At 44.5% G+C, this 24,288-nt stretch overlaps 1 protein-coding gene across 4 annotated transcripts in view; it reads right to left on the reverse strand.

Moving 5' to 3' along the window:
* Nucleotides 1–24,288, reverse strand: part of sbf2 (SET binding factor 2) — a 124,156-nt gene that overhangs the window by 47,930 nt on the left and 51,938 nt on the right. For 3 of the 4 annotated variants that reach the window (XM_047157934.2, XM_017478116.3, XM_017478115.3), the window contains exons 8-17: nt 21,631–21,739; nt 21,431–21,544; nt 21,184–21,261; nt 20,806–20,919; nt 17,931–18,059; nt 17,712–17,810; nt 17,096–17,300; nt 16,383–16,492; nt 13,800–13,949; nt 4,130–4,198 (exon numbers count right to left, since the gene is read on the reverse strand). In XM_047157934.2, the coding sequence (XP_047013890.1) occupies nt 4,130–4,198; nt 13,800–13,949; nt 16,383–16,492; nt 17,096–17,300; nt 17,712–17,810; nt 17,931–18,059; nt 20,806–20,919; nt 21,184–21,261; nt 21,431–21,544; nt 21,631–21,739 (1,177 nt within the window). The remainder of the gene's footprint in view (nt 1–4,129; nt 4,199–13,799; nt 13,950–16,382; nt 16,493–17,095; nt 17,301–17,711; nt 17,811–17,930; nt 18,060–20,805; nt 20,920–21,183; nt 21,262–21,430; nt 21,545–21,630; nt 21,740–24,288) is intronic. The other variant, XM_047157933.2, reaches the window with a different exon arrangement.

A 24,288-nucleotide genomic window follows, 5' to 3' on the forward strand; every position in this document is an offset into this window, starting at 1 on the left:
GGCACTAGGTATCATGTCACACTCTGTAGTACACATGAAGGGCACTAGGTATTATGTCACACTCTGTAGTACACATGAAGGGCACTAGGTATTATGTCACACTCTGTAGTACACATGAAGGGCACTAGGTATTATGTCACACTCTGTAGTACACATGAAGGGCACTAGGTATTATGTCACACTCTGTAGTACACATGAAGGGCACTAGGTATTATGTCACACTCTGTAGTACACATGAAGGGCACTAGGTATTATGTCACACTCTGTAGTACACATGAAGGGCACTAGGTATTATGTCACTCTCTCTGTAGTACGCATGAAGGGCACTAGGTATTATGTCACACTCTGTAGTACACATGAAGGGCACTAGGTATTATGTCACTCTCTCTGTAGTACGCATGAAGGGCACTAGGTATTATGTCACACTCTGTAGTACACATGAAGGGCACTAGGTATTATGTCACACTCTGTAGTACACATGAAGGGCACTAGGTATTATGTCACTCTCTGTTGTACACATGAAGGGCACTAGGTATTATGTCACAGTCTCTGTAGTACGCATGAAGGGCACTAGGTATTATGTCACACTCTGTAGTACGCATGAAGGGCACTAGGTATTATGTCACACTCTCTGTAGTACACATGAAGGGCACTAGGTATTATGTCACACTCTGTAGTACACATGAAGGGCACTAGGTATTATGTCACTCTCTCTGTAGTACGCATGAAGGGCACTAGGTATTATGTCACTCTCTCTGTAGTACGCATGAAGGGCACTAGGTATTATGTCACAGTCTCTGTAGTACGCATGAAGGGCACTAGGTATTATGTCACAGTCTCTGTAGTACGCATGAAGGGCACTAGGTATTATGTCACTCTCTCTGTAGTACACATGAAGGGCACTAGGTATTATGTCACACTCTGTAGTACGCATGAAGGGCACTAGGTATTATGTCACACTCTGTAGTACGCATGAAGGGCACTAGGTATTATGTCACACTCTGTAGTACGCATGAAGGGCACTAGGTCTCATGTTATACCCTATGTGTAATATGAATTTACATTTTAAATTGTGGTAAGAACATGTTACTGAGGGTTAAAAAAAATAAAAAACACACGGCTGTAACCCGGGAGCACAGCTACATTTTTGTTTGCTTGTGTCAATCTCCTCACGGTTAAACACGTCAGGAGAAGACACTAGCCAGACTCAAATATGATCTTTTCTGTGCAAAGCGAGGACACACCGTAGCTGTAACACTGGCCAACAACTTGCTGAGATTTAGAATCCACCCCGTCCTTTTCACTGAGGCATTACTTCATGCCACCAATGACTTTAAACGCAGCAGGTTCTCACGAGGACACGATTCACACTCAGCGTTACCGACGTCCTCGACTGACCTGCCTGGGACACGGGGTTAATCTTCCACCCTCCGTAAACCAACAACACCCGTCCGTGTCAAACTCCATCGGCACGTCCTGACCCCTACTCCACTTTAACCCAGACTGCACCTGGAAACAGGAAGACGGGAGCGTCCAACCCAGGAACGAGGCCCGGTCCTTCCATCACGTCCTCCTCTTACCTCTGTATCTCAGTTTAGCGTCAAAAGAGGAGAGGAGACAGACCACGCGCAAGAGATTAGTGCCTTCATCTCCTGCCAAACCAGCTTCAAGAAGCCAGTAAGACACATCGTGAACGAGTACGGTCCTGGGAGCAGAGCGCTGCGATACGGGGGGGGGGGGGACGGGGGGACGGCTGCGCAAATGTCTGCAAACGTCCTTGCCTCGGCTTTAGGTGAAAGATTGATTACACGAAGAATAAATCACGGGCCTAGTCTTGATCTGCCTGCGTAAGCGACCTGCATACAAACATCATTCCTTTGGAAAGCCGGGAGAAATCGGATTCCCGGAGCGGCGAAAATCAATAAATTAATTCTCCTTAATCTCTCCTGTCCGCATCAGAGACGTCTCGTTTTTTACGACCGGTGTGGTACGTCCTTTTTTCAAAACAAGGCTTTAATCGGCTGTTTTCGTTAACGGAAAACGGAAGAGGAATTATAAGAAGACCAATATGTTGAAGAATTGTTTTCAGATGTCTAAAGCCAGCACAGCTGGTCACTCAACTGTGTCAGCGATTTGAGAAAAGTTCTGCAATGTTCCTGTTGTGGAAGTACACACCATTAACTGTCATACAAACAGATTACACGATGATGTTTCCCCTGTGGGTGTGTGGAGAAACAGCGCTTGCTGATTTTGTAGGGATGGGGCTCATGGAATTGGCTTTCCAAAACTGCTCACGTGTGTCTTGGAGAACAAGAGAAATCGGCCTCGGGTTTCCTTCTGGTTGTGTGGAAACGACGAAAAAAGGTACCAAACGGTACCGCTTGCCCTCAGGGGTGTCTTTCTATATATTGTATCTTTAGTCGGCTTTATTCGATGGCCTCTGGTGACATTTTTGCCCTCGATCCATCTCCACCTAAAGAGAGAGATGCGGCGGCGCTTTAGCCTTTTAGTCCGTCTCACCTCCTCGACTATGCTCAGATTCCAATTTCATGCTAATGTCGGCGTCGATGGCATTGTGCTCGTCACTTCACAGATCGCTAAGGACCCGAGTCGAGTCCCTGCTGTAGCTTGGGGTAAATGCGATGCATATAAAGGCATAAATATGGGTTACTGATCAGAAGGTCGGGGGTTCAAGCCCCAGAACGGCCAAGCAGCCACTGTTGGGCCTTGGAGCAAGGCCCTTAACCCTATCTGCTCCAGGGGCGCTGTATCATGTGGTCAGCTGACCCTGCGCTCTGACCCCGACCTTCTAACATGCTGGGGTACACGAAGAAAAGAATTTGACTGTGCTGTAATGTATACGTGACCAATAAAGACTCAATATCATTGTCATCTTTCCTTAAAGTTTTAAAAGGTTGGCTAAATTCACTTCCGCACAGTGTCGTGAGTGTAAGCGGATGATGATGATGATGATGATGATGATGAGTGATTAAGGGGGCCTTTAGGGGGCCAGGAACTGATAACAAACACTAAAACAAAACAAAACAAACACACAAAAAAAAAAAACAGGGGAGTAAAAACAAATGGATACAAAACAACCATGCAAGCGTGGGTTGCACTTGCCCTCAGCCCCGACCCCGGGTGCAGATGTGCTTACGGCAAATATTTAAGAGGTTTAATTCGAGCACAGAGCAGGTGCTGTTTTTGTGGGAAGGAAACAGGGATCGCCCTGAACGTTTCAGTTACATCAGAGATCCCATAGGCAAGCAGTGAGTCACTATATCAACACACACTCTCACATGCTCACAGCGAGAAGCGGACAGAGACCCGCCGCGTCCGCGTCTATGACAACAACTGTGCGAACACTGCGGTTAGTCAAGCCGCTCGCTCAGAGGCGTGTTAACTCATCCCAGCGAAAACAAAAAATAGAGAATAAATAGGTTTTCTTTCAAAACCGCAGCGGCTTCGGGATTTCAAAGATGCTTATTTATTCCTGCATTCTTTGACATGGGTTTTCTCACGCTGCTGTCTTCGGTTATTACAACACAACGGGGACCTGGGGTTAGGAGGAGGTTCAGGACGGAGGAGTTTACGTGGTCCGGTTTCTCAGGAAACTGCGTTTTTGAGAAAGAGAAAGAGCTGGTGAAGGATGTCCGACAAAATGAAATCTAACTGTCATCCGTTCAATCGTGTGACGGCGTTAGCAAACCGCTGCGGTATAAGCGGAGTAAAACACTCCAAACCGTGCCGTTATACGAATCCTCCACTTCGTATCGGGCCGTATCTACTGAAGCTCTAAGAGGCCACGCGCTAGCAACGACTTTCGTTATGTCGATATCAAGAGAACACAACTTCCGTTATGTTCATACCAGGAGAAAACAACTATTTTGTTATGTCGATATCACAAGAAAACAACTTTTAGGTGGATATCAAAAACAAACTACTTTTGCTATATTCAAATCAAGTCGATTGTTTTCCGATAAATACACCGTCTGTTTTCGTCATCCCTTACTTAACTAAACCTTTCGGCTCATTCGAAGCAACATGCCCACAAGTGACATCAGCAGCAGTCACTTTTCATGACATCATCGTGAAATCATAGGAAGAGCTGACCTCGACGTGCACTCACCCGATAAAAGGCTGTGGTCAGGGGAAGCAAAGCTGCAGCCACCGTATACTCTTCAGAATTGGAGCAGTCCTGCGGGCAGAGATAATACGAGCGGATGACGAACAGGAAATAAATAGATCTGGCAGTCCACAGAAGAAAATAATTCCTGTTACAACAACACCCTGGTTCACGTTATTTAAAAATAAATATTACTGCACTTTATAGCCACAATCACACTTCCACATAATACTTGGTCTTATCAGCGTTCTGGCAGGAACATTTTGCATTAGCTCACTGTCCTGCAACTGTCCTTCCACACACACTTCTATAAACTTATCTATGACTCATTTGTTCTCAGTCGGTCGTTTTTTTTTTTTTTTTTTTAAAACAACAATTTTACGATTTACATTCCAAGAAGATACCGGAATTGTCTTGGCATAATTCAACCACCAAAAAAAAAAAAAAAAAAAAAAAAGGGTAACAAAATGTTCATGTGTTACACACACACACACACACACACACACACACACACACACACACACACACACACACACACACAATGTTACTGGAAAGGTGCGACCTGAAATAATAAAAAACAATAATCAGTGATTAACAGAACGATTTTCATCTTAGAATACACCATCTCAAAGTGCTTCATGATGAAGTGTAAAGATAAAACACAATGTACAATCATTAAGGTATAAACTAGAAACCTGTGGTGATTGTGTGACGACAAATCATGAGGAATAATAAGAAAACGTGAACAGGTTTGTTTGCTTTTTTTTGAGTTTTAAAGAGAACCCGTACAGGATTTCCCAGAGGTGGGTTTTTTCGTGTGTGTGTGTGTGTGTGTGTGTGTGTGTGTGTGTGTGTGTGTGTGTGTGTGATTGTCGAGGCCAAAAATGCTTGATTTTGCTTTTTTTTGTAAAAAAAATTGCGATGCGACTTGTACACGCGCTCTTTCGTGGTGATGTTTGTCGGTAAACGAGACATTTTAGCTGTACTCATGTTTATAAATAAATAAATAAATAAATAAATAAATAAATCACAAGCTCTTCTGAATACTGAGTTTGCTCGATTTCGCGTTCGTTTCTGCGCGCTGCATTATTATTAACATGATCTAAATTTACCGATAAAGTCCGTTTTTTTTTTTATTACGGTCACATTAGAGGGTGGGCGATTGTATTGTATTGTATAGCATGAATATCGCACCGTATCACGATAACTTGCGTACACGACATGCATCAGGAGATCTGTGGAATTATCCGACTTTTATTTGGGCTACAGGACGTTATTTAACGTTGTTTACTGAAGATCACTGAATAGTAGTTTTACAACAAAATATCTGAAAATCAAACAGAACCGTCCGCTAGAACGTCATCGTTCCCGTTAAACGTCTCGACACGGAGCTTCACCGACGTTTAACGGAACAGATGTAAGAGATAATCGATTCGGAGATGATTTGAAATTGCTAGACATCAACGTCCACTTGAGGATACTTACAGGAGCACAAATGCCTGACGATATCGACGATACTTATAAAAAAAAAAAAAACGTATCACGGCGTGAAAACATCACGATAGTGATCATATCGTCAAATCGCATGGCCCTAAATAACACCGAGTCTCCGTAGACAGACGAACTACAGGACAGGAAACGAGGAAATGACTCGAGGAGGAAAATGCACCGTGGAGGAAGAACGTCTGTGATAAATAACTGGATTTACAGCGTAAATTATGAGCGAGGGGGGGGGGATAAATAAATAAAAATAATAAGTCTTCGCAACTATGTATCTTTTTAGCCACAAAAACGTCAAAACCTAGAAGATTTGGTTGATTTTTTACGCATGGAGCATTTCTTTTTAATCCCCTGCGTGTGCTTGTCTGAAACACCTTTTTACAACCGTGTCTCCAGACTCAAAAAAAAAAAAAAAAAAAAAGAAGGGGGGAAAAAAAAAAAGAAAAAGAGCAAGAGTGGAATATAAGGAGAGGAACAAATGTAAAACAGAAGTTCCGAACATGAAAGTCGTGCCATCGATACCCCCCACAACGCCCTCCCACCTCCACAACCCCCTCCCCCCTCCACGACCCCCCCATAGACCAACTGTGCAGCAGATTTTCCTGCAAGGCTCTTACACGGCTGTTTACTAAACACATCGCATTGTTTATCAGAATTCCAGAGAAAGGGAGAAAAAAAAAAATAAAGAAATAGTTCGCAGCTGAAATGTTCAGAATAGCAGCTAGATAATAATCCCTAATGCGCTCTGTGTAATTCTAAACGCGGTGAGAGATAAACTCCGAGTACCTTTCCAGAGTACCAGAATCCGCTGAATATAAAACGGACTAAAATAGACGGAGCGCTCCCGAGTGCGGATGACTATAATGATAAAACAAAATGTAACGGTTATCCTTTTTGTTTTTTTCTTTTATCCACGTTTTCTCAGTGATAAAACCCTCTGGAGGTGAACGGAGGTGAAAAGCAATCCCGCACGTGGGGCGCCAGGTTGTGCATTTCAGTGTGATCATATGACCACGTGACGGAAACCTCTATGGTTTGTTAATCCTTTCTTTAAATAGCTTCTATTCGAAAAGAACCAGAGTTTTCACTAGTAGATGGTGCTGATAGTATTTTCGCACATCTACATTTTCCAAAAGTCCCATTCTTATAAATTACTATTTTTTTTAAAACGATGAAAAATTACACCATTTATTAATAATTGCGTTAAATATGACGGGAAAATGAATTCGGAATCGTAGCCCGGCCCTACTCGGAGAGTTAATGTTAGATGCTGATTCATCTCTGACGGACGAGAAATGGCTTCAACGGAAGGGTGAATCGACGCTACGCTAATCCGAAAACATCCTAGCTGTTCGGAAAAAAATCAGCATTTAACACCGTAAGCGGATAAAAAGCACAACGTGTCATTCTTCAATCAATCAATCAATCAATCAATCAATCAATCAATCTTGCAATCATTGCTGTGGTATGAGAGGAATTAAATGCTGTTAATGCAGTGATGTACCACCGCACATCATTACCTTACTAATCACTAATCATTCTAATAACAGCACACACACACACACACACACACACACTTCACTGCTACAGTTAAACACGTGATTGAGACGTCATGCTTAACGGTTAAAACCTGAAGTGCAGGATGCCTTCCTGTGAGCTGCAGCACGTATGAGGCTTTTACTCGTCTCCACAGGAATGCAGACCGAGCACATGTGCCTATGAGTCAGGACTCCATACAGTACGTGCTCCTAGAGACCTCTGTATGAGTGTGTGTGTGTGTGTGTGTGTGTCCTTTTCTCCACATGCATTACAGCATGTGACCTAGTTCCCTCCGGCATGTTGACTTTTGTACACACTAAGGTCAGGAAATGAAGATGGACTAGCTTTCTGTACTCGTTACTTCACACGCTCTTTCGAGGAGCTGTGAAAGGAAAAAAAAAACAAAAACGAGGATCTGGGCAAAAATAGCACAATATCCTCTAAAAACCAGGTGCTTCATGACACGTCCGTACAAAGTTTCCTGTATAAAGTGTGTAATATTTGGTCAGTGCGATGGTGAATAACATGTAGTCAACCAGATTTGTTTGTTCAGCCAGCATGAATAAGTCAAAGGCCAGGTGCTACGTGATGTTTACCTGTTGCTATTAAAGGTAACTACTCTAGCATGGGAACGATCGAGATCGTAACTTCCCAGTGCGCTGTTCTACTGCCGGAAATAAATAAATGAATGAATAAATAAATAAATCGGGCAACGCGCTCGATTCTTAATCCCGTGTGTCGTTACCTGGATGATCAATGGCATGATGTTTTTATGTTTTGTGAGAGTTCTTCATGAGTCCCTTGTTTCTCCTGAGCAGGTAACCTGCCCACTGTTCTTCAGAAAAATCCTCCAGGTCCTACACATTCTTTACTTCTCCAGCATCTTTACTTCTGCATATTTGAGCCCTTTCCACGTGAACGTTCACTAATGATCAAGAAGGCAACACGATGCTTTAAGAGCGGGAGGGGGTGTAAACTTTTGAACAGGATGATCAGTGTAAATTGATATTATTTCTGGGAAACATGTAAATATTTTATGTACCTTCTGAAGGGCGGTACTAAACGAGACAAAATAATCATTTACACCGATGTTGAGTGCGAGGATATGATCATGTGCTGCTGTTTCCTCGGATTTACAGAAGCACTATGGTAAAAAAAAAAATTTTTAAAAACCTTTTTGGATTGTGCTGATCAATGTGACTGTCCCAGTTCCCGAGTACCAGGAGAAAGCGCAGAACATCTCGCCGCTCTGCTGTAATACCACACCACGCTACTTACACAGATGGCTCCAAGAATATCTGGAGCCCACGGTCTCTAGCTATCTAAATTACAGCGTAGAGAACGAAACTATCACCTCCGATGCCTTGCGGATAATTTTGGCCCGCTTGCTAAAACGTAAATAAATATACACAGAAGCGAGCAGATGACTCAAGGTCCCAAATCTAGCTGTGAAAAAAAAAATCATCTAGTTTCCCCTTAAATGGTCTGCACTTATATAGCGCTTTTTTAACCTTAGCGCTTTGCACTGTGTCTCATTCACCCATTCACACACACACACACACACACACCAATGGTAGTAGAGCTGCCATGCAAGGTGCTAGCTTGCCATCGGGAGAAACTCGGGGTTCAGTGTCTTGCCCAAGGACACTTCGGTATGTGGAGGCAACCCGCCCTACCACCTGAGCCACAGCCAATCTTATAGTATTAAATTGACTCCAACTCCCATTGCTCTCTTTCTCTCTCTCTCTCGATTGGCTGTCAGCTCCTGTCTGTCACTCTGTTGTTGGACTTGTTTTGTGCCTGAAGTAGGTACGTAATGATGTTTGGCATGTCTGAGCTGGTGCATATGTCATATGACTACAAATGTCCTGCCAATTCCGAGACACCCCTGACATGGCACTGACACTGAATGACTGTAATAGGATTGTCAGTGTGAGTCACAATCGCTCAGGAATATCATGTTCAGGAGTATACCAGCAACCACCTCCAGCTCAACACAGGAAAAACCAAGGAGCTGGTGGTGGACTTCAGACACAGCAAGAGGCCCCACACCCCTGCTGTAATAAGGGGCGAAGGGGTAGAGGTGGTGGACATCTATAAGTTCCTGGGGGTGCACCTCAACAATAAACTGGACTGGACAGACAACACAGACGCCCTCTACAGGAAAGGACAGAGCAGGCTGTTCTGCCTGAGCAGGCTCAGGTCCTTCAATGTGTGCACCAGGCTGCTACGGATGTTCTACCAGTCTGTGGTGGCCAGTGTCATCTTCTTTGCTGGGGTGTGCTGGGGAGGTGGCATCGGGACTTGTGGCGCCAACAAACTGGGCAAGCTGGTGAAGAAAGCCAGCTCGGTGGTGGGGATGGAACTGGACGGTGTGGAGGTGGTGACTGAGAGGAGGATGAGAAGGAAGCTGAAAACCATCATGGACAACCCCTCTCATCCTCTCTATGCTGAGCTGAGGCAGCTCAGGAGCTCCTTCAGCCAGAGTGATTTGTAAATGTACCTTTGTCTTGTATTTAAACAAAAAAAACGTATAAAGACGAGGTATTTGATGTTTTACCTAAATCGACTGCATAGTTTTTTGAAGGTAAAAGTTCATTTTGACATTGATGCATGCAACACATTCCAAAAAAGTTGGGACAGGGGTAATTTAGGACAAGTTGAAATAAGATGGTGACGTGAAACAGGTGAGGCAATCGTCTGATCGTACGCCGCGTTTCCACCGAAATTACCCGGAACAATTAGTCCCAGGAACTTTTTTCATAGGATTAAGTATACTTTTGCATTGCCGGCCGCCGTTTCCAGTTCCCGCTGTATTTCGTCCTTGGCATAAATACTTAACAAGGCCTGAACCTCATCGTCGGTCCATAGGTCGTATTTTTTTTAAAGAAACTCCATTGTGTCGATTCGAATCGCAATAAACAACTGTCACTGTACGCACCACTGTGGTGGTTGAAATAAAATGCTGCATGCGCTCAACCAATCCGCATGTTCAGCATCCAAGTCCCACCCACAGTATTCCTGAACTTTGAAAAAGTACCTTCTCCCAAGCAGGGACTTTCTGATTTTACCCGGAACTTAATTTACAGCTTGGTCCCTGTGGTGGAAACACACTGAGTACCTCCAAAAGTCCCTAGTCCTTCAAGAGCCAGGATGGGTCGAGCGAATAATCCCACACTTTGAGAACAACATTCCCCAGAGACAAATTAGTAGGATTCTGGGCATTTCACCTTCTACAGTACATAATATAGCCATCTTTGACCTTGACTTTGGGCAGCTGTGTCTCAGGTGGTAGAGCAGGTTGTCCACTAATCGTAGGGTTGGCGGTTCGATTCCTGGCCCACATGACTCCGCATGCCGAAGTGTCCTTGGGCGAGACACTGAACACAAGACACGTTGCTCCCGATGGCGAGTTAGTGCCTTGCACGGCAGCTCTACTACCGTTGGAGTGTGAGTGTGAATGGGTGAATGAGACACAGTGTAAAGCGCTTTGGATAAAAGCGCTATATAAGTGCAGACCATTTACCATTTGACCTCCAACCCAAATGTCTTCAATGTACAGCGAAAACGACAGAATTGGCCTTGCTGTTCTAATACCTCAGAGCGGACCGAAAGTGTTCCTCAGAAGTGACACACCAAGGATGCTAGATTTAACAGCGACGAACTGACTATTTCTGACACAGAATTAACAAACGGATTCCGGCACAAGAACCCGAGTGGGTGCTGTCTCACAGCTCGGTCATCAGTCACCGTGCAGGAAATGGCTGGGATGCCAGGATGCTTTTGCACTCCGTCCCCGCTGCAGGGTTTCTGCCCGTCCGTCTTGCTCAACATCCTGTCCCAGATCTGGCCATGGCTGTAGTTCTCACCCACACATATAAACACACACACAGGAGGCTGTGATTATTAAAGTTTATCATTTATGGACTGCTTAAACCGAGGCGTTCGCACCTTGTCGTAAAAACAAGAAATCAGATCGCATGTGTGACATGCATGTTTTTTTTAATTAAAATTTTTGCACAGCAAATCCAATGAATATTCATAGCATCTGCATCTGACTTATAAACAGATGCTCCATGTCGGTTTTGGGAATGCAGGAAGTCACCCCACAAGCATGTAATCACTAACACAGCAGCTCCTCCTCCATGGAGGACATGGTCCATGAGCAGAGCAGGCATCATCAATTCCAGATAACTAAGTGCTTGGAGACGAGACAAAAGCCTCGCTCTGACAAAGTGTTCTCTCGGCGCTATATCTGATCAATTAGTGCTCTGGACGGTGAGCGCTGATTGACAAGGTCGTGCCTTGTAGTCGTCTCGGTCTCCAGCGAGTCCGTCGGCTTGTCTGGAAATAGACCGCGGCGCTCCGGCGAAGGCTCCGACAGCTTCGTGTATGCCTGTGCATACAGATCCCGCTGATTTAGTGCGCACGTGGGTATAACGTGCTCGTATGAACACACGGTCGCGGATTTCGGCAAGCTTTTCCTCCAGTGTGGCGAATATTATATTATTTCACCTCTGATCTAACGTACAGCCTGTAGCTTGTGCAATTAAGAACGTGCACGGGAAAAATACGTCCTAGTGAACCCGGCACGCTGACGTGACAGAGGAATGAACACACTTCTAGTGACTTATAGCGGAAAAAAAAGCCGGGCTTCTTACCACGACATGTGGATCCCATAACGCCTTGACCTCGCTACGAGTGAGTGCAGGAATGCGCTGCATTTTTCAACAGATAGACAAAACGTCGTCCATCTATTTACACTAATCAGCTATTATGCTCGATTACAACATTGACTTGTGTGACAAGGTGGCTGATAAGCCAAAAAAAACGAGGAGCACATCTTTCGTGTGTGAGTGTGCTCATTTTTAAGCGCCGAGGTCATTACATGAGTAGCTCGCAAACAAGTTCTGGCACCGCCACCGGCTGCTGCGCGGTCAGCACTTCTCGTGCCGGCTCTCCGCTTTTCTCGTGATGAAGCGTGCGAGATATGAAAACAATTCGAAGAGAGAAAGCCATCTGCCGAATTATGTGAGAGGTGGATGGATGGTGGTGTCGTCCAATTTCAACTAAACCCTACGTGCCGTTTCCACGCTGCTTGCGGGTGTCAAACGACGTCTAAAGCGCACCGCGGTGCCGGTGTGTACGTTCACGAAAGCGCGGGGACCTACCGAACCTGCTGGCGTCTTCGTAGATCAGACTTTGATCGCCGCTGCGTTTAACGATTCTCCAGCGCGCCACTCTTATCGGTCAGGTGGCTTCCATTAGAATCTCTCCCCGTGCCGTTAAGACGGTCTCGACAACGATTCAAAAGCATTCCTTCCCGATTACGTCTCTGTAAAATCTATAGAATCACTGGACGTCGCGTAGAACGTTATAGATCATCGGGTACGCTGTTATCCGTCACCGTTAAGCGCGTCTGATGGGCCAGGTATGGATTTCATGCGCATCATTTTATATACAGAACGCTCTGGCATCGTTTCAAGTATTTCAAGTAAAAAAATATGTTCTCTACTGTAGCATGCTTTTTTTTTTTTTTTAAATAAAATGAATAAATAAAAACCTCACCAGAGGCACACCCTTCACTGTATTAAACCGGGACATCCACATGCTTAAAAATATATCAAAAGATAAAACATGACACACATTTTGTTCGCTGTACAACTTTTCACTAACGATATTTAAACACCCCCCACCAACACCTCCCCATCCCGGGATTGAACGAGGGTCAGAAATCTAATGAGGTGGCATACCAAAGCCTTCCCAAATATTGTGCCCGAGGGCCGAAAACACATTACGGAGCGCATATTTGACCTCCCGTCGCAGACCGCAAAACTGGATGTTCTTTTACAGCTCCCACGTCCAGTGACCTGCGGTGCTGCGGCCGCTCGAGTCCACTACAGCTGCAGATGTTCGGACTAATAACCTCGCCCAGGTTCGGAGCACCGAAATATGCCAGGAACTCAAAGTGACTCCATAAAAGCTGCGCGCTAGTAAAACGGCGCCGTGCTGTTAAAAATCCCCCGAACTCGTCATGTGGAGCTGTAAAACAAAAGGACTACCAGCAGGACCTCGTTACGCTCTGATTGATGGCGACATGACAGTTTATAGAAGAATACGAGAACAATGTAGGGGACATTTTGAATAAATCACTAATTGTTATGCAATTTTAAATAAAAATAATAATAATAATAATAATAGAAGAACACAGGACTTCCACGGTGATATGTTCTTCCAAACAGCCATAAATTACAAACTCGATATAAACCAAAGTGCCGTAATTAACCCAAATCACTCCTCACTGTATATTCATAAAAAAGTCACTAAAAGAAGTCATAACAATGGTATCACACACACTTTACCCATTACAGAGCACCACAGACGTCGAACTCACGAGAAAAAAAAAAAGACACCAGGAGGTCTCCCTAGCAAAACGTTGGAAATGATAGCTATTAGAGCTTCTCTGCTGGTTTCGTTTGTGGTTTAGCTCTTAAATACCTTCAGGAAAATGAGTGAGGAAGTCATGAGTTTTACGAAAGGTTGTTTCATTACGTATCTTTTACGGGATTGTACTGCAAGCATGCTCTCCGTGTCTTGTAATTGTGAGTGCAGGTAGGTATGTGACGTGTCCCACCTGAAGGGCGCAGTTCATCATGCGCACTATGTGGTCGAACTGCTGGTGGTCCAGGATGGCGCGGTTCATCTGCACGTGTAGACTGAGTTCTTCGGTCAGACACTGCCGAGCCGCTTTGCCTTTCAGGGCACGCAGGGCAGCAGGGAGAGCCTGGACACAACGGCACAAACAGCACCGCCACCATCACCACCAAAACATTCACCAAATTCAACTGAAAATGCAACTTATAAGGATTTCTCCAGTCTCAAAATGATTCAGCCCCCTGAATAGAATCCCTCACAACAGCACAAATATGCAAAACAGGTGTTGTCTCAAGCACACCTGATGCTAATAATCAAGGGCTTCATTAGTTGCAGCAGGTGTGCTTGAGCTGGAACACGTAAAATACCTGAACTGGCTAGGGGTAGAAAATATATTAAATATCTGGACAGGGAAGAAAAAGGAAGCTATCGACGGCTGCAAGCAGATCTCTGAGAAGGCAGGTTGTGAAAAACCCTCGAGTGACTGCAAAAGACCTGCAGCAAGACCTGGAGTAACAGGCTCTGAGGTTTCAGTGAGCACTGTAAGGCGCGTACTAAACGCAGAAGGTTTCCATGCCAGAACTCCAAGACGTGCACCACTTCTGACCCAAAAGCACAAGAAAAGTCGCTCAAAATCATATAAATAATCCACAGAAGATTTGGGATTCTGTTCTGTGGAGCGATGAAACAAAACTGGAACTTTTCAGCACGATGGATCAGCGGTATGTCTGGAGGAAGAAGAATGAAGAAAGAACACTCTGTCCACAGTCGAGCATGGTGGTGGCTCGGTGATGCTCTGGGGCTTATTTGCATCCTCTGGTACCGGAAACCTGCAGCGTGTGGAAGGCGAGACGGATTCATTGAAGTATCAGGAAATCCAGGAGAAAACATCAAGCTGAATCTTGGGCGTCACTGGACCTTCCAACAGGACGATGATCCCAAGCATACCGCAAATTCCACCAAGGCTTGGAAGTCCTGGAAGATTCTACAGGGTCAACACAGTCACCCCATCGTAAATCTCTGGTGGGATTTGAAGAAGGCGGTTGCAGCACGCAAACCCGAGAATATTACTGAACCGGAGGCCGTTGCTCATGAGGAATGGGATAAGATTCCTCAGGAACGCTGCCAGAAGCTCTGCATCTCATTTGCAGCAGGTCAGAACAGCAAAAGGAGCTCTACTAAACACTAAAGATGCTCGCCATGAAGGGGGTGAATCATTTTGAGACTGGAGAAGTCATTACAAGTTGCATTTTCAGTTGAATTTGGAGAAACCACTTGAAGCATTCGTCGTGTTGAACTATTTCAACTGCTTTTGTTTGATTTGTTCATCGCATACAGCTGAAAGTCTGTACATTTGGACAATAAACCTGATTTGCACTGGGGGTCGAATAATTTTGATCGCAACTGTATTATTAGTCAGCATATAACATGACATCAGAACGTATCTTTCTGGAAATTTAGCACCTCTCGTTCCTTTGTGGCTCCCTCTACAGACACAAATGAAACGCACATCACTGCAGCGATGAACATCGTTCTTCCAAAAGATGGCGTTTTTGATCATTTTGATAAGTTTGAGGCCGCTTGGTCCACAAAATGTGCAACCGGGTTAGCATTTGTTGGCCGTGAAGACCACGGCGTACGAGTTAGAACATTTTAGATCATCCTCATCGAACCATTCCGTGAGCCCTTGTACACTGTGGATGGGGGCGGGGTCACCAAAGAAGAGACCACGCCCACCGGAATAGAAATGTTTCGCCGAGTATCGATTAGACCCAAATCTAATGCGAGCAAAATAAATAAATGCCCCGGATTGCTAGCACATCGTCATAATAAAGCTGTGTTTTGTCCTTTAATTGGTCGAGTAATATTAATACGGAAAGATGTTTTTCGATATGGACACTTGGAATGATTCGTTTAAAAAAAAGAAAGAAAAAAAAACACACAAAAAACGTTACAATCCAGCCAATATTCGACTGTATCGCATGATGTTTCTGGCGGCTCTGTTCACGCTCGGTCCAAGTTTTCATATCAGCGGTGTGGAAATGGCTACACGGTGGTGACGGCTTTACTGGCTCGCTGGAGCAGTGAGCTTGGAGTTCGACATTTTTGTAGCCACAAAGGAGCGAAAGCTTTTATATTAAAACCAATGAGTGCGTGAAAGAACTGGCTACCATCCCACAGCTGTTATAAGGGGAATCCATCCGGAAAAAGAAAAAAAAAGACTCAGATAAGATCTCGGCAACCCCTGTAAGGGTTTAGGTGGTTTATGGAGTTATTTGGCTGAAGAGAACGTAAAGTAAACAATGCCGCTAGTTAATGATAGAATAACATTTCTGTATGTGATAGGGAGCGGGAGATAAGAGGAGTATGTGTGACTGTTTGTTCACCCCTTCCCACCGTTCCCTTCTCAGCTGCTGCGTGTGCACGACTCCCAGATGGAGGTTTGATGGTGATATCCATTCTAATGCCATGAGTAATACACTAATCTCTGAACAATCTTGGTCCAGATGTGTGCACGTGTGTTATCTGCATGTGGTTCGTGCTGCTCTTTTGCTCCGCTCACCTTCTCGGTCTCCAGCGTCTTGTTGTCGAAGATAAAGCCGATGCAGCTCCGGACAACCTCTAGGCGCCGGGCGCTGTTGAACACCGAGCTGGCCTTCCCTGTGATTGACACTGAAACGCAGAGGTGGAGAACGTCGTGTCTGTTAAATGCTAACAGTTTCAACTTCACAAGATACCAAAAAAAAAAAAAAAGTGTCTAGTCTAGAAAACAATAACCATAATTTTAGTGGTGATCGTAATGAATAATAATTATTACGTCACGTTGCTGCCGAGTTCTCCGTCCTGATTGGCCGAAAGATGTGGATTCGTTTTCTATAACATTAGCTTTGGTGCTAATTAGTGCTGCCGTTTCTATAGTAACAACTTGCACTTGTATTGAGGACGTGTCACGTGAGCGTTCATTTAGCAACTGATGGAAGGAGTCTCCACTGATAGCACTTTGGAACAGTCACAACACTAAAGGTAACTATAAATGGATAAAAAGTATGATTTAATCGATAAAAAAAAAAAATTAAAAAAAAGTGTCATTGTTGGAGAATTGCTGCTGAATAAGTGGAATAAAACACGCTGTTCCAGGAAAATAATCATCATCACTACATCGATGATTATTTTCCTACAATAGCATGACCCTTACACAATTTATCGAGCCCCAGCTCAGGTCGAGTCAGGTCTGTGATGTAATTCACGACCTTCCCGGTGCTTTCTGGTACTCACCCACAGGGGGACCTGCAGGCACCACACACTTCTTCTCGACCCGCGTACTGATGTTGGAATAGTTTTGTTTGGCCAGGCCCTCGTGCGTGAGCTCCTCGACCTTCTCCTCATGTAGCAGGGGAAAGGGCGTCATGTGCACCCGGAGATGAGAGCCCTCGCTGGGCCGAGGAACCTTCTGAAAGGCCATATGAGGGTTGGGATTTTCCTGAGGAGCAAACAAAACACACAGCGAGTGAAACCCAGGATTTTACCTGGAATAAAAACTCCGGCGATGGCGAGCAGTGAAAACGTCTGCGTTAATCACAGAGATCCTCTTGAGCCGAGCTACTCTGCAGATGCTTTAAAGTTCAATAAACAAACCCTTAGTTCCAGCTGAAATGTCCGTGTCGAGAGCATGAGTGGTCAAATATTTGGCAGAAGCTCAGTGCTTAATCAACACAGTGCAGCAGAGCAAGGAGAGAGAAAAAACAGAGACGTTTGCTCCAAAGGACAGCCAGATGGAGTGAAGAAAGAGAGGTCAGGACATAGAGAGAGAGAGAGAGAGAGAGAGAGAGAGAGAGAGAGAGAGAGAGAGAGAGAGATGGACAGCCTGAAAGAACAAGGTTTATGTGCTCACATTGCGGTAAAGCTGCTCTGACAGCTCTCTAGTGTGCTTCTGAAGTATGCCTGGGTTCTCCTCTTCCTCCTTAAAGCGCGCCATGTCGTAAGCCACCAGCTAACAAGACAACAGCAGGAGAATCACGTCAGTCTAATCTACATGAGGATTCTCAGACATCCTGCAGAAAGCATTACTTGGTGTTATTGGGGTAAGACACCAAAGAGCGGTGCACTTCACCTCGTCAAAGAGATCACAGGCTCTGTACGGAGGCCCTCTCTCGGACACAAACCCGGCGAAGGCCATGCCGTCTAACACCTTGGGCAGGAAATCGTTCTCGAGCAGGCCACGCTGGCCCAGGAAGGCAGCCTGCAAGAAAAGAAAAGAAAAGAAAAGAAAAAAAAAACACCAAGGGAACAAAGATGTCAAACATCGTAGCGGGCTCAAATCAATGAGTCACAGCTCACAGTCTCCAGGAAAATCGCTATTATAATAAGCGTGTCGCTAAAACACCAGTGTGCCATGTGATTCGAGAGATACAGAATGACTTCTCTAAACTAGAAGGTCATCAAACAAACAGACGCAGTGTTGTGGAGCATTCCTGCGAGCCGCCGCTGTTTGTGTGGATAAAAATGATTAGACGACTTCGTACTATAAACAGATGACTGCGGCGAGGGGGGGTGGGGAGGGCGGTGGGGTTGGGTATTTGTCGAAGGACTGAGTGAGACAGATGGAGGGAGCAAAGTGCTGGCACACAGGGATGCTTGAGAGTTAATGGGGAAACATGCAGCATTCCTCGGCCATAATCTGAGCCATGTGGGGTGCTCGGAGAAGGATGTGCAGATAGGTTGTTGTGGAAACGACCTCCCAAGCAAATAAAAACAAGGCGGGGGACGGTGGGGGTGGGATTGGGCAGCGCACGCAAACACGTACAAACGAGTGCCATTTTTATTCTTTGCATGTGGCTCTTCACAGGACGGGAAATTTAAAAAAAAAAAAAAAAAAAAAACTAATGCGAGGAGATAAAATCGGCACTTAAGCCGGAGTCACTGGCTCGTGAACTAAAGAATGGCTTCCTGCTTATCTCCCGGTTTATCCCTGTACTCCAGAACCACTCGCTTTATGAAAAGGCGGCCTCCGGATACTTCGATGTTAATTTATGGGTCTGTGCCTCACCAAAAAAGCCGCAGGACACACAACGCTACTTATTCCATGACTCTCTGAAGATTCTGCATCGATGCATATACAGTTGCAATCAAAATGACTCGACCCCCGTTACAAATCGGGTTTATTGTCAGAATGTACAGACTTTTAGTTGTTTGCAATGAACAAATCAAACAAAAGCAATTGACATAGTTCACAACGAATGCTTCAAGCTGTTCCCCCAAATTCAACTGAAAATGCAACTGACTTCTCCAGTCTCAAAATGATTCAGCCCCCTGAATAGAATCCCTCACAACAGCACAAATATGCAAAACAGGTGTTGTCTCAAGCACACCTGATGCTAATAATCAAGGGCTTCATTAGTTGCAGCAGGTGTGCTTGAGCTGGAACACGTAAAATACCTGAACTGGCTAGGGGTAGAAAATATATTAAATATCTGGACGGGGAAGAAAAAGGAAGCTATCGACGGCTGCAAGCAGATCTCTGAGAAGGCAGGTTGTGAAAAACCCTCGAGTGACTGCAAAAGACCTGCAGCAAGACCTGGTGTAACAGGCTCTGAGGTTTCAGTGAGCACTGTAAGGCGCGTACTAAACGCAGAAGGTTTCCATGCCAGAACTCCAAAACGTTCACCACTTCTGACTCAAAAGCACAAGAAAAGTCGCTCAAAATCACAAATAATCCACAGAAGATTTGGGATTCTGTTCTGTGGAGCAATGAAACAAAACTGGAACTTTTCAGCACGATGGATCAGCGGTATGTCTGGAGGAAGAAGAATGAAGAAAGAACACTCTGTCCACAGCATGGTGGTGGCTCGGTGATGCTCTGGGGCTGCTTTGCATCCGCTGGTACTGGAAACCTGCAGCGGGTGGAAGGCGAGACGGATTCATTGAAGTATCAGGAAATCCTAGGAGAAAACATCACGCCGTCTGTATTCTGTAGTCTGTGAGGAAGCTGAAGCTTGGGCGTCACTGGACCTTCCAACAGGACGATGATCCCAAGCATACCTCAAATTCCACCAAGGCTTGGAAGTCCTGGAAGATTCTACAGGGTCAACACAGTCACCCCATCGTAAATCTCTGGTGGGATTTGAAGAAGGCGGTTGCAGCACGCAAACCCGAGAATATTACTGAACCGGAGGCCGTTGCTCATGAGGAATGGGATAAGATTCCTCAGGAACGCTGCCAGAAGCTCGCCATCTCATTTGCAGCAGGTCAGAACAGCAAAAGGAGCTCTACTAAACACTAAAGTTGCTCGCCATGAAGGGGGTGAATCATTTTGAAACTGGAGAAGTCATTACAAGTTGCATTTTCAGTTGAATTTAGAGAAACCACATGACACATGACATCTTGAACGTTTCTGCATGAAGCCCAAATGACCTTCTATTTAATCTATAATAAATGTTACAGTGCACTAAATGCACATATTTAGGTTTCAGACACGTAATATGCGATAACTTCTTGCTTGACGTTGATGCTATAGCCGTTCTGGGACTAATTATATTTAATTACGCGTCATTATAATAATAATAAAAATGATAGCGAATATAATGCATGCCATGAATTTATTGCGAGATAAGATACAGTTAGGCTAGATGAAATGACAGTTTTCCGTCAAACATAATGATGTTTTAAAAGCAGCGAGTATTCGTAGCCGAGCGGTTGGAGGGGGAGAAACAACAACGCCCAGTGATTAAAGATACCATCAAAGCGATTTCTGCTTTCTTAGTGGCTGATTTACTTCGAAATCCACCGAATAATTGTGTGCCGTGGTCCGAAAAGAATTTTGCGGACAAAACGCATGAACCGTGTTACGTGCCGGCGAGTGCGAGTCCAGACCGGTTTGAAGGGGACTAGGACGGTTACAGTAATTATTCACTGGTGGACCCTCATAAATCCTCCCTACAGACAGAGGTTAATGGCAGGGTGCTTTGGCCCGGCGCGTCGTCTCTCACCTTGTGAAAGTGAATCACGGGTTCAGAGTGGATGCGAATGAGCTGCAGACAGGACCTGTAGCCCTGAAACAGTTGTGCAAACAAGCGCAGGAAGACCGCTCTCACCTCCTTATCCTGCCGGTCAGAGACAGAGAGAGCGAAAGTGAGTCAGAGACGTTAACAAATGTTCGAAAATAGTCATTAATGAAGGAGGCGAAACTATTAAATCACCTCCGACGTTTTTTCGGCCCCCCGCTGGAGAGCAGAGAACCGATAAACGCTGTCTTCGGTAACCAGCATATCATACCTTTTCAACAATGTCACGTTAAAATGCAACCTCAGGGGCCAGGAGGGCAGGCTGGGAGGGTGGGAGTGGGGGGTTATTAGTGAAACACTTACCAGCAGTTTGAGGTTGGACGCAGCGGAGCGCGGAGGAGGGAAGGCGTTATCAGCTATCTCCAGATCTGGGTGCAAAACCTGGAAGGATTCAGAGTGGAGAAATAGGAGTTCATTGCTTCAGCTGGAAATGAGTGATTAGAAGTGATGAGTGGTGAGTCAGAGTCAATACAGAAGTTTTCGTGTGAATGCCAATACGCAGGGTCGGGATGTGATCAGTGCTGAGTGTATATGTGTGAGGCGGGCTCACCGCAGACAGACAGCTGTGTGTAGTGTGTACGAGAGGCTCGGGGAGCTGAGACAGATGGATACACTCCGGGATTTTGATCGTTCCGCCATCCAGGTCGGCGACGATCACGTCCAGCTGTTTTTTCCCCACGACAAACACGTCAGAGACACGAACGCTGATCAAAATGTTATAGATTCTAATAGTATCATATGCCAACTCACCAGCTCCTGAATTTCACTCTGGAACATGGAGTGTACCCCGATGATAAAGGGCGTGGGCGAGCTGAGGACCTCCAGCAGCCCAGACGGGAGGATGGGAATGTACGGGTAGCTGTGGTGCAAAGATTTAGAGACCACACAGGCCTTATTGTCTCAAAACTTCTGCAGCGTCAACATTTCGATTGCACTGCATCATAATACAGTCCACCTTTAAACATGTTTATATATATATATATATATATATATATATATAATATATATATATATATATATATATATATATATATATATATATATTATATATATATATATATATATATATATATATATATATATATAATATATATATATATATATATATATATATATATATATATATATTATATATATATATATATATATATATATATATATATATATATATATATATAATATATATATATATATATATATATATATATATATATATATATATATGTGTGAATGGGCCTTGCCGTTCCAATAGTTTGCGAGGGGACTGTAACTAGTGAATTTTTGTTTGTTTGTTTCACTAAATGGCACAAAGACTGGAAAGAAATATTTGCCCAAAATGTTAAAAATCAATTAATTAATTAACAGTTAACAATTAAATAACATTAATTAATATTCCATTGAAAAAAGTTTAAATTTAAAAAATGAAAACTAAAAACCAACTAATGTTTTTTCCCTTCCTTGTTAATATTTTAACATGCATCATTTTTGCTTCATATGATACTTATGAATGTACAGCTGTGACATCTAAGTCACAAGTTGTCACTTCAGCACGTAAACACTGTTTAATTCTTTGGGGGGAAAAAAAAGAAAAGCTAACATGAGCACATGGCAATAGTGAGTGATAACATTCCCACTGGAAAAATCCTAGAAATTTCCATTCGGTTCCTTTATCCACGACTGATGAAATGATGTTTCCACCCTACGATCGTTTGAGAACTCCTCCTACTCTCAGGATGCTATTACATATCTCACAAAAGTGAGTACACCCCTCACATTTTTGTAAATATTTGATTATAACTTTTAACGTGACAGCACTGAAGAAATGACACTTTGCTACAATGTAAAGTAGTGAGTGGACAGCTTGTGTAACAGTGTAAATTTGCCGTCCCCTCAAAATAACTCAACACACAGCCATTAATGTCTAAACCGCTGGCAACAAAAGTGAGTACACCCCTAAGTGAAAATGTCCAAATTGGGCCCAAAGTGTCAGTATTTTGTGTGGCCGCCATTATTTTCCAGCCCTGCCTTAACCCTCTTGGGCATGGAGTTCACCAGAGCTTCACAGGCTGCCACTGGAGTCCTCTTCCACTCCTCCATGACGACATCACGGAGCTGGTGGATGTTAGAGACCTTGTGCTCCTCCACCTTCCGTTTGAGGATGCCCCACAGATGCTCAATAGGGTTTAGGTCTGGAGACATGCTCAGCCAGTCCATTACCTTCACCCTCAGCTTCTTAGCAAGGCAGTAGTCGTCTTGGAGGTGTGTTTGGGGTTATCATGCTGGTATACTGCCCTGTGGCAAAGTCTCAGAAGGGAGGGGATCATGCTCTGCTTCAGTATGTCACAGTGCATGCTGGCATTCATGGTTCCCTCAATGAACTGTAGCTCCCCAGTGCAGGCAGCACTCATGCAGCCCCAGACCATGACACTCCCACCACCAAGCTTGACTGTAGGCAAGACACACTTGTCTTTGTACTCCTCACCTGGTTGCCGCCACACACGCTTGACACCATCTGAAGCAAATAAGTTTATCTTGGTCTCATCAGAGCACAGGACATGGTTCCAGTAATCCATGTCCTTAGTCTGCTCGTCTTCAGCAAACTGTTTGCAGGCTTTCTTGTGCATCATCTTTAGAAGAGGCTTGTTTCTGGGACGACAGCCATGCAGACCAAATTGATGTGTGCGGCGTATGGTCTGAGCACTGACAGGCTGACCCCCCACCCCTTCAACCTCTGCAGCAATGCTGGCAGCACTCATAGACCTATTTCCCAAAGACAACCTCTGGATATGACGCTGAGCACATGCACTCAACTTCTTTGTTCAACCATGGCGAGGCCTGTTCTGAGTGGAACCTGCCCTGTTAAACCGCTGTATGGTCTTGGCCACCGTGCTGCATCTCAGCGTCTGGGTCTTGGCAATCTTCTTATAGCCTAGGCCATCTTTATGTAGAGCAACAATTCTTTTTTTCAGATCCTCAGAGAGTTCTTTGCCATGAGCTGCCATGTTGAACTTCCAGTGACCAGTATGAGGGAGTGTGAGAGCGATGACACCAAATTTAACACAACTGCTCCCCATTCACACCTGAGACCTTGTAACACTAACAAGTCACATGACACCAGGGAGGGAAAATGGCTAATTGGGTCCAATTTGGACATTTTCACTTAGGGGTGTACTCACTTTTCTTGCCAGCGGTTTAGACATTAATGTCTGTGTGTTGAGTTATTTTGAAGGGACGGCAAATTTACACTGTTACACAAGCTGTACACTCACTACTTTACATTGTAGCAAAGTGTCATTTCTTCAGTGTTGTCACAAGAAAAGATATAATCAAATACTTACAAACATGTGAGGGGTGTACTCACTTTTGTGAGATACTGTATATGAGAAGTGTTATCTTATCTTATCTTTA

The sequence above is a fragment of the Ictalurus punctatus genome, chromosome 10, assembly GCF_001660625.3.
Source record: "Ictalurus punctatus breed USDA103 chromosome 10, Coco_2.0, whole genome shotgun sequence".
NCBI lineage: Eukaryota > Metazoa > Chordata > Actinopteri > Siluriformes > Ictaluridae > Ictalurus > Ictalurus punctatus.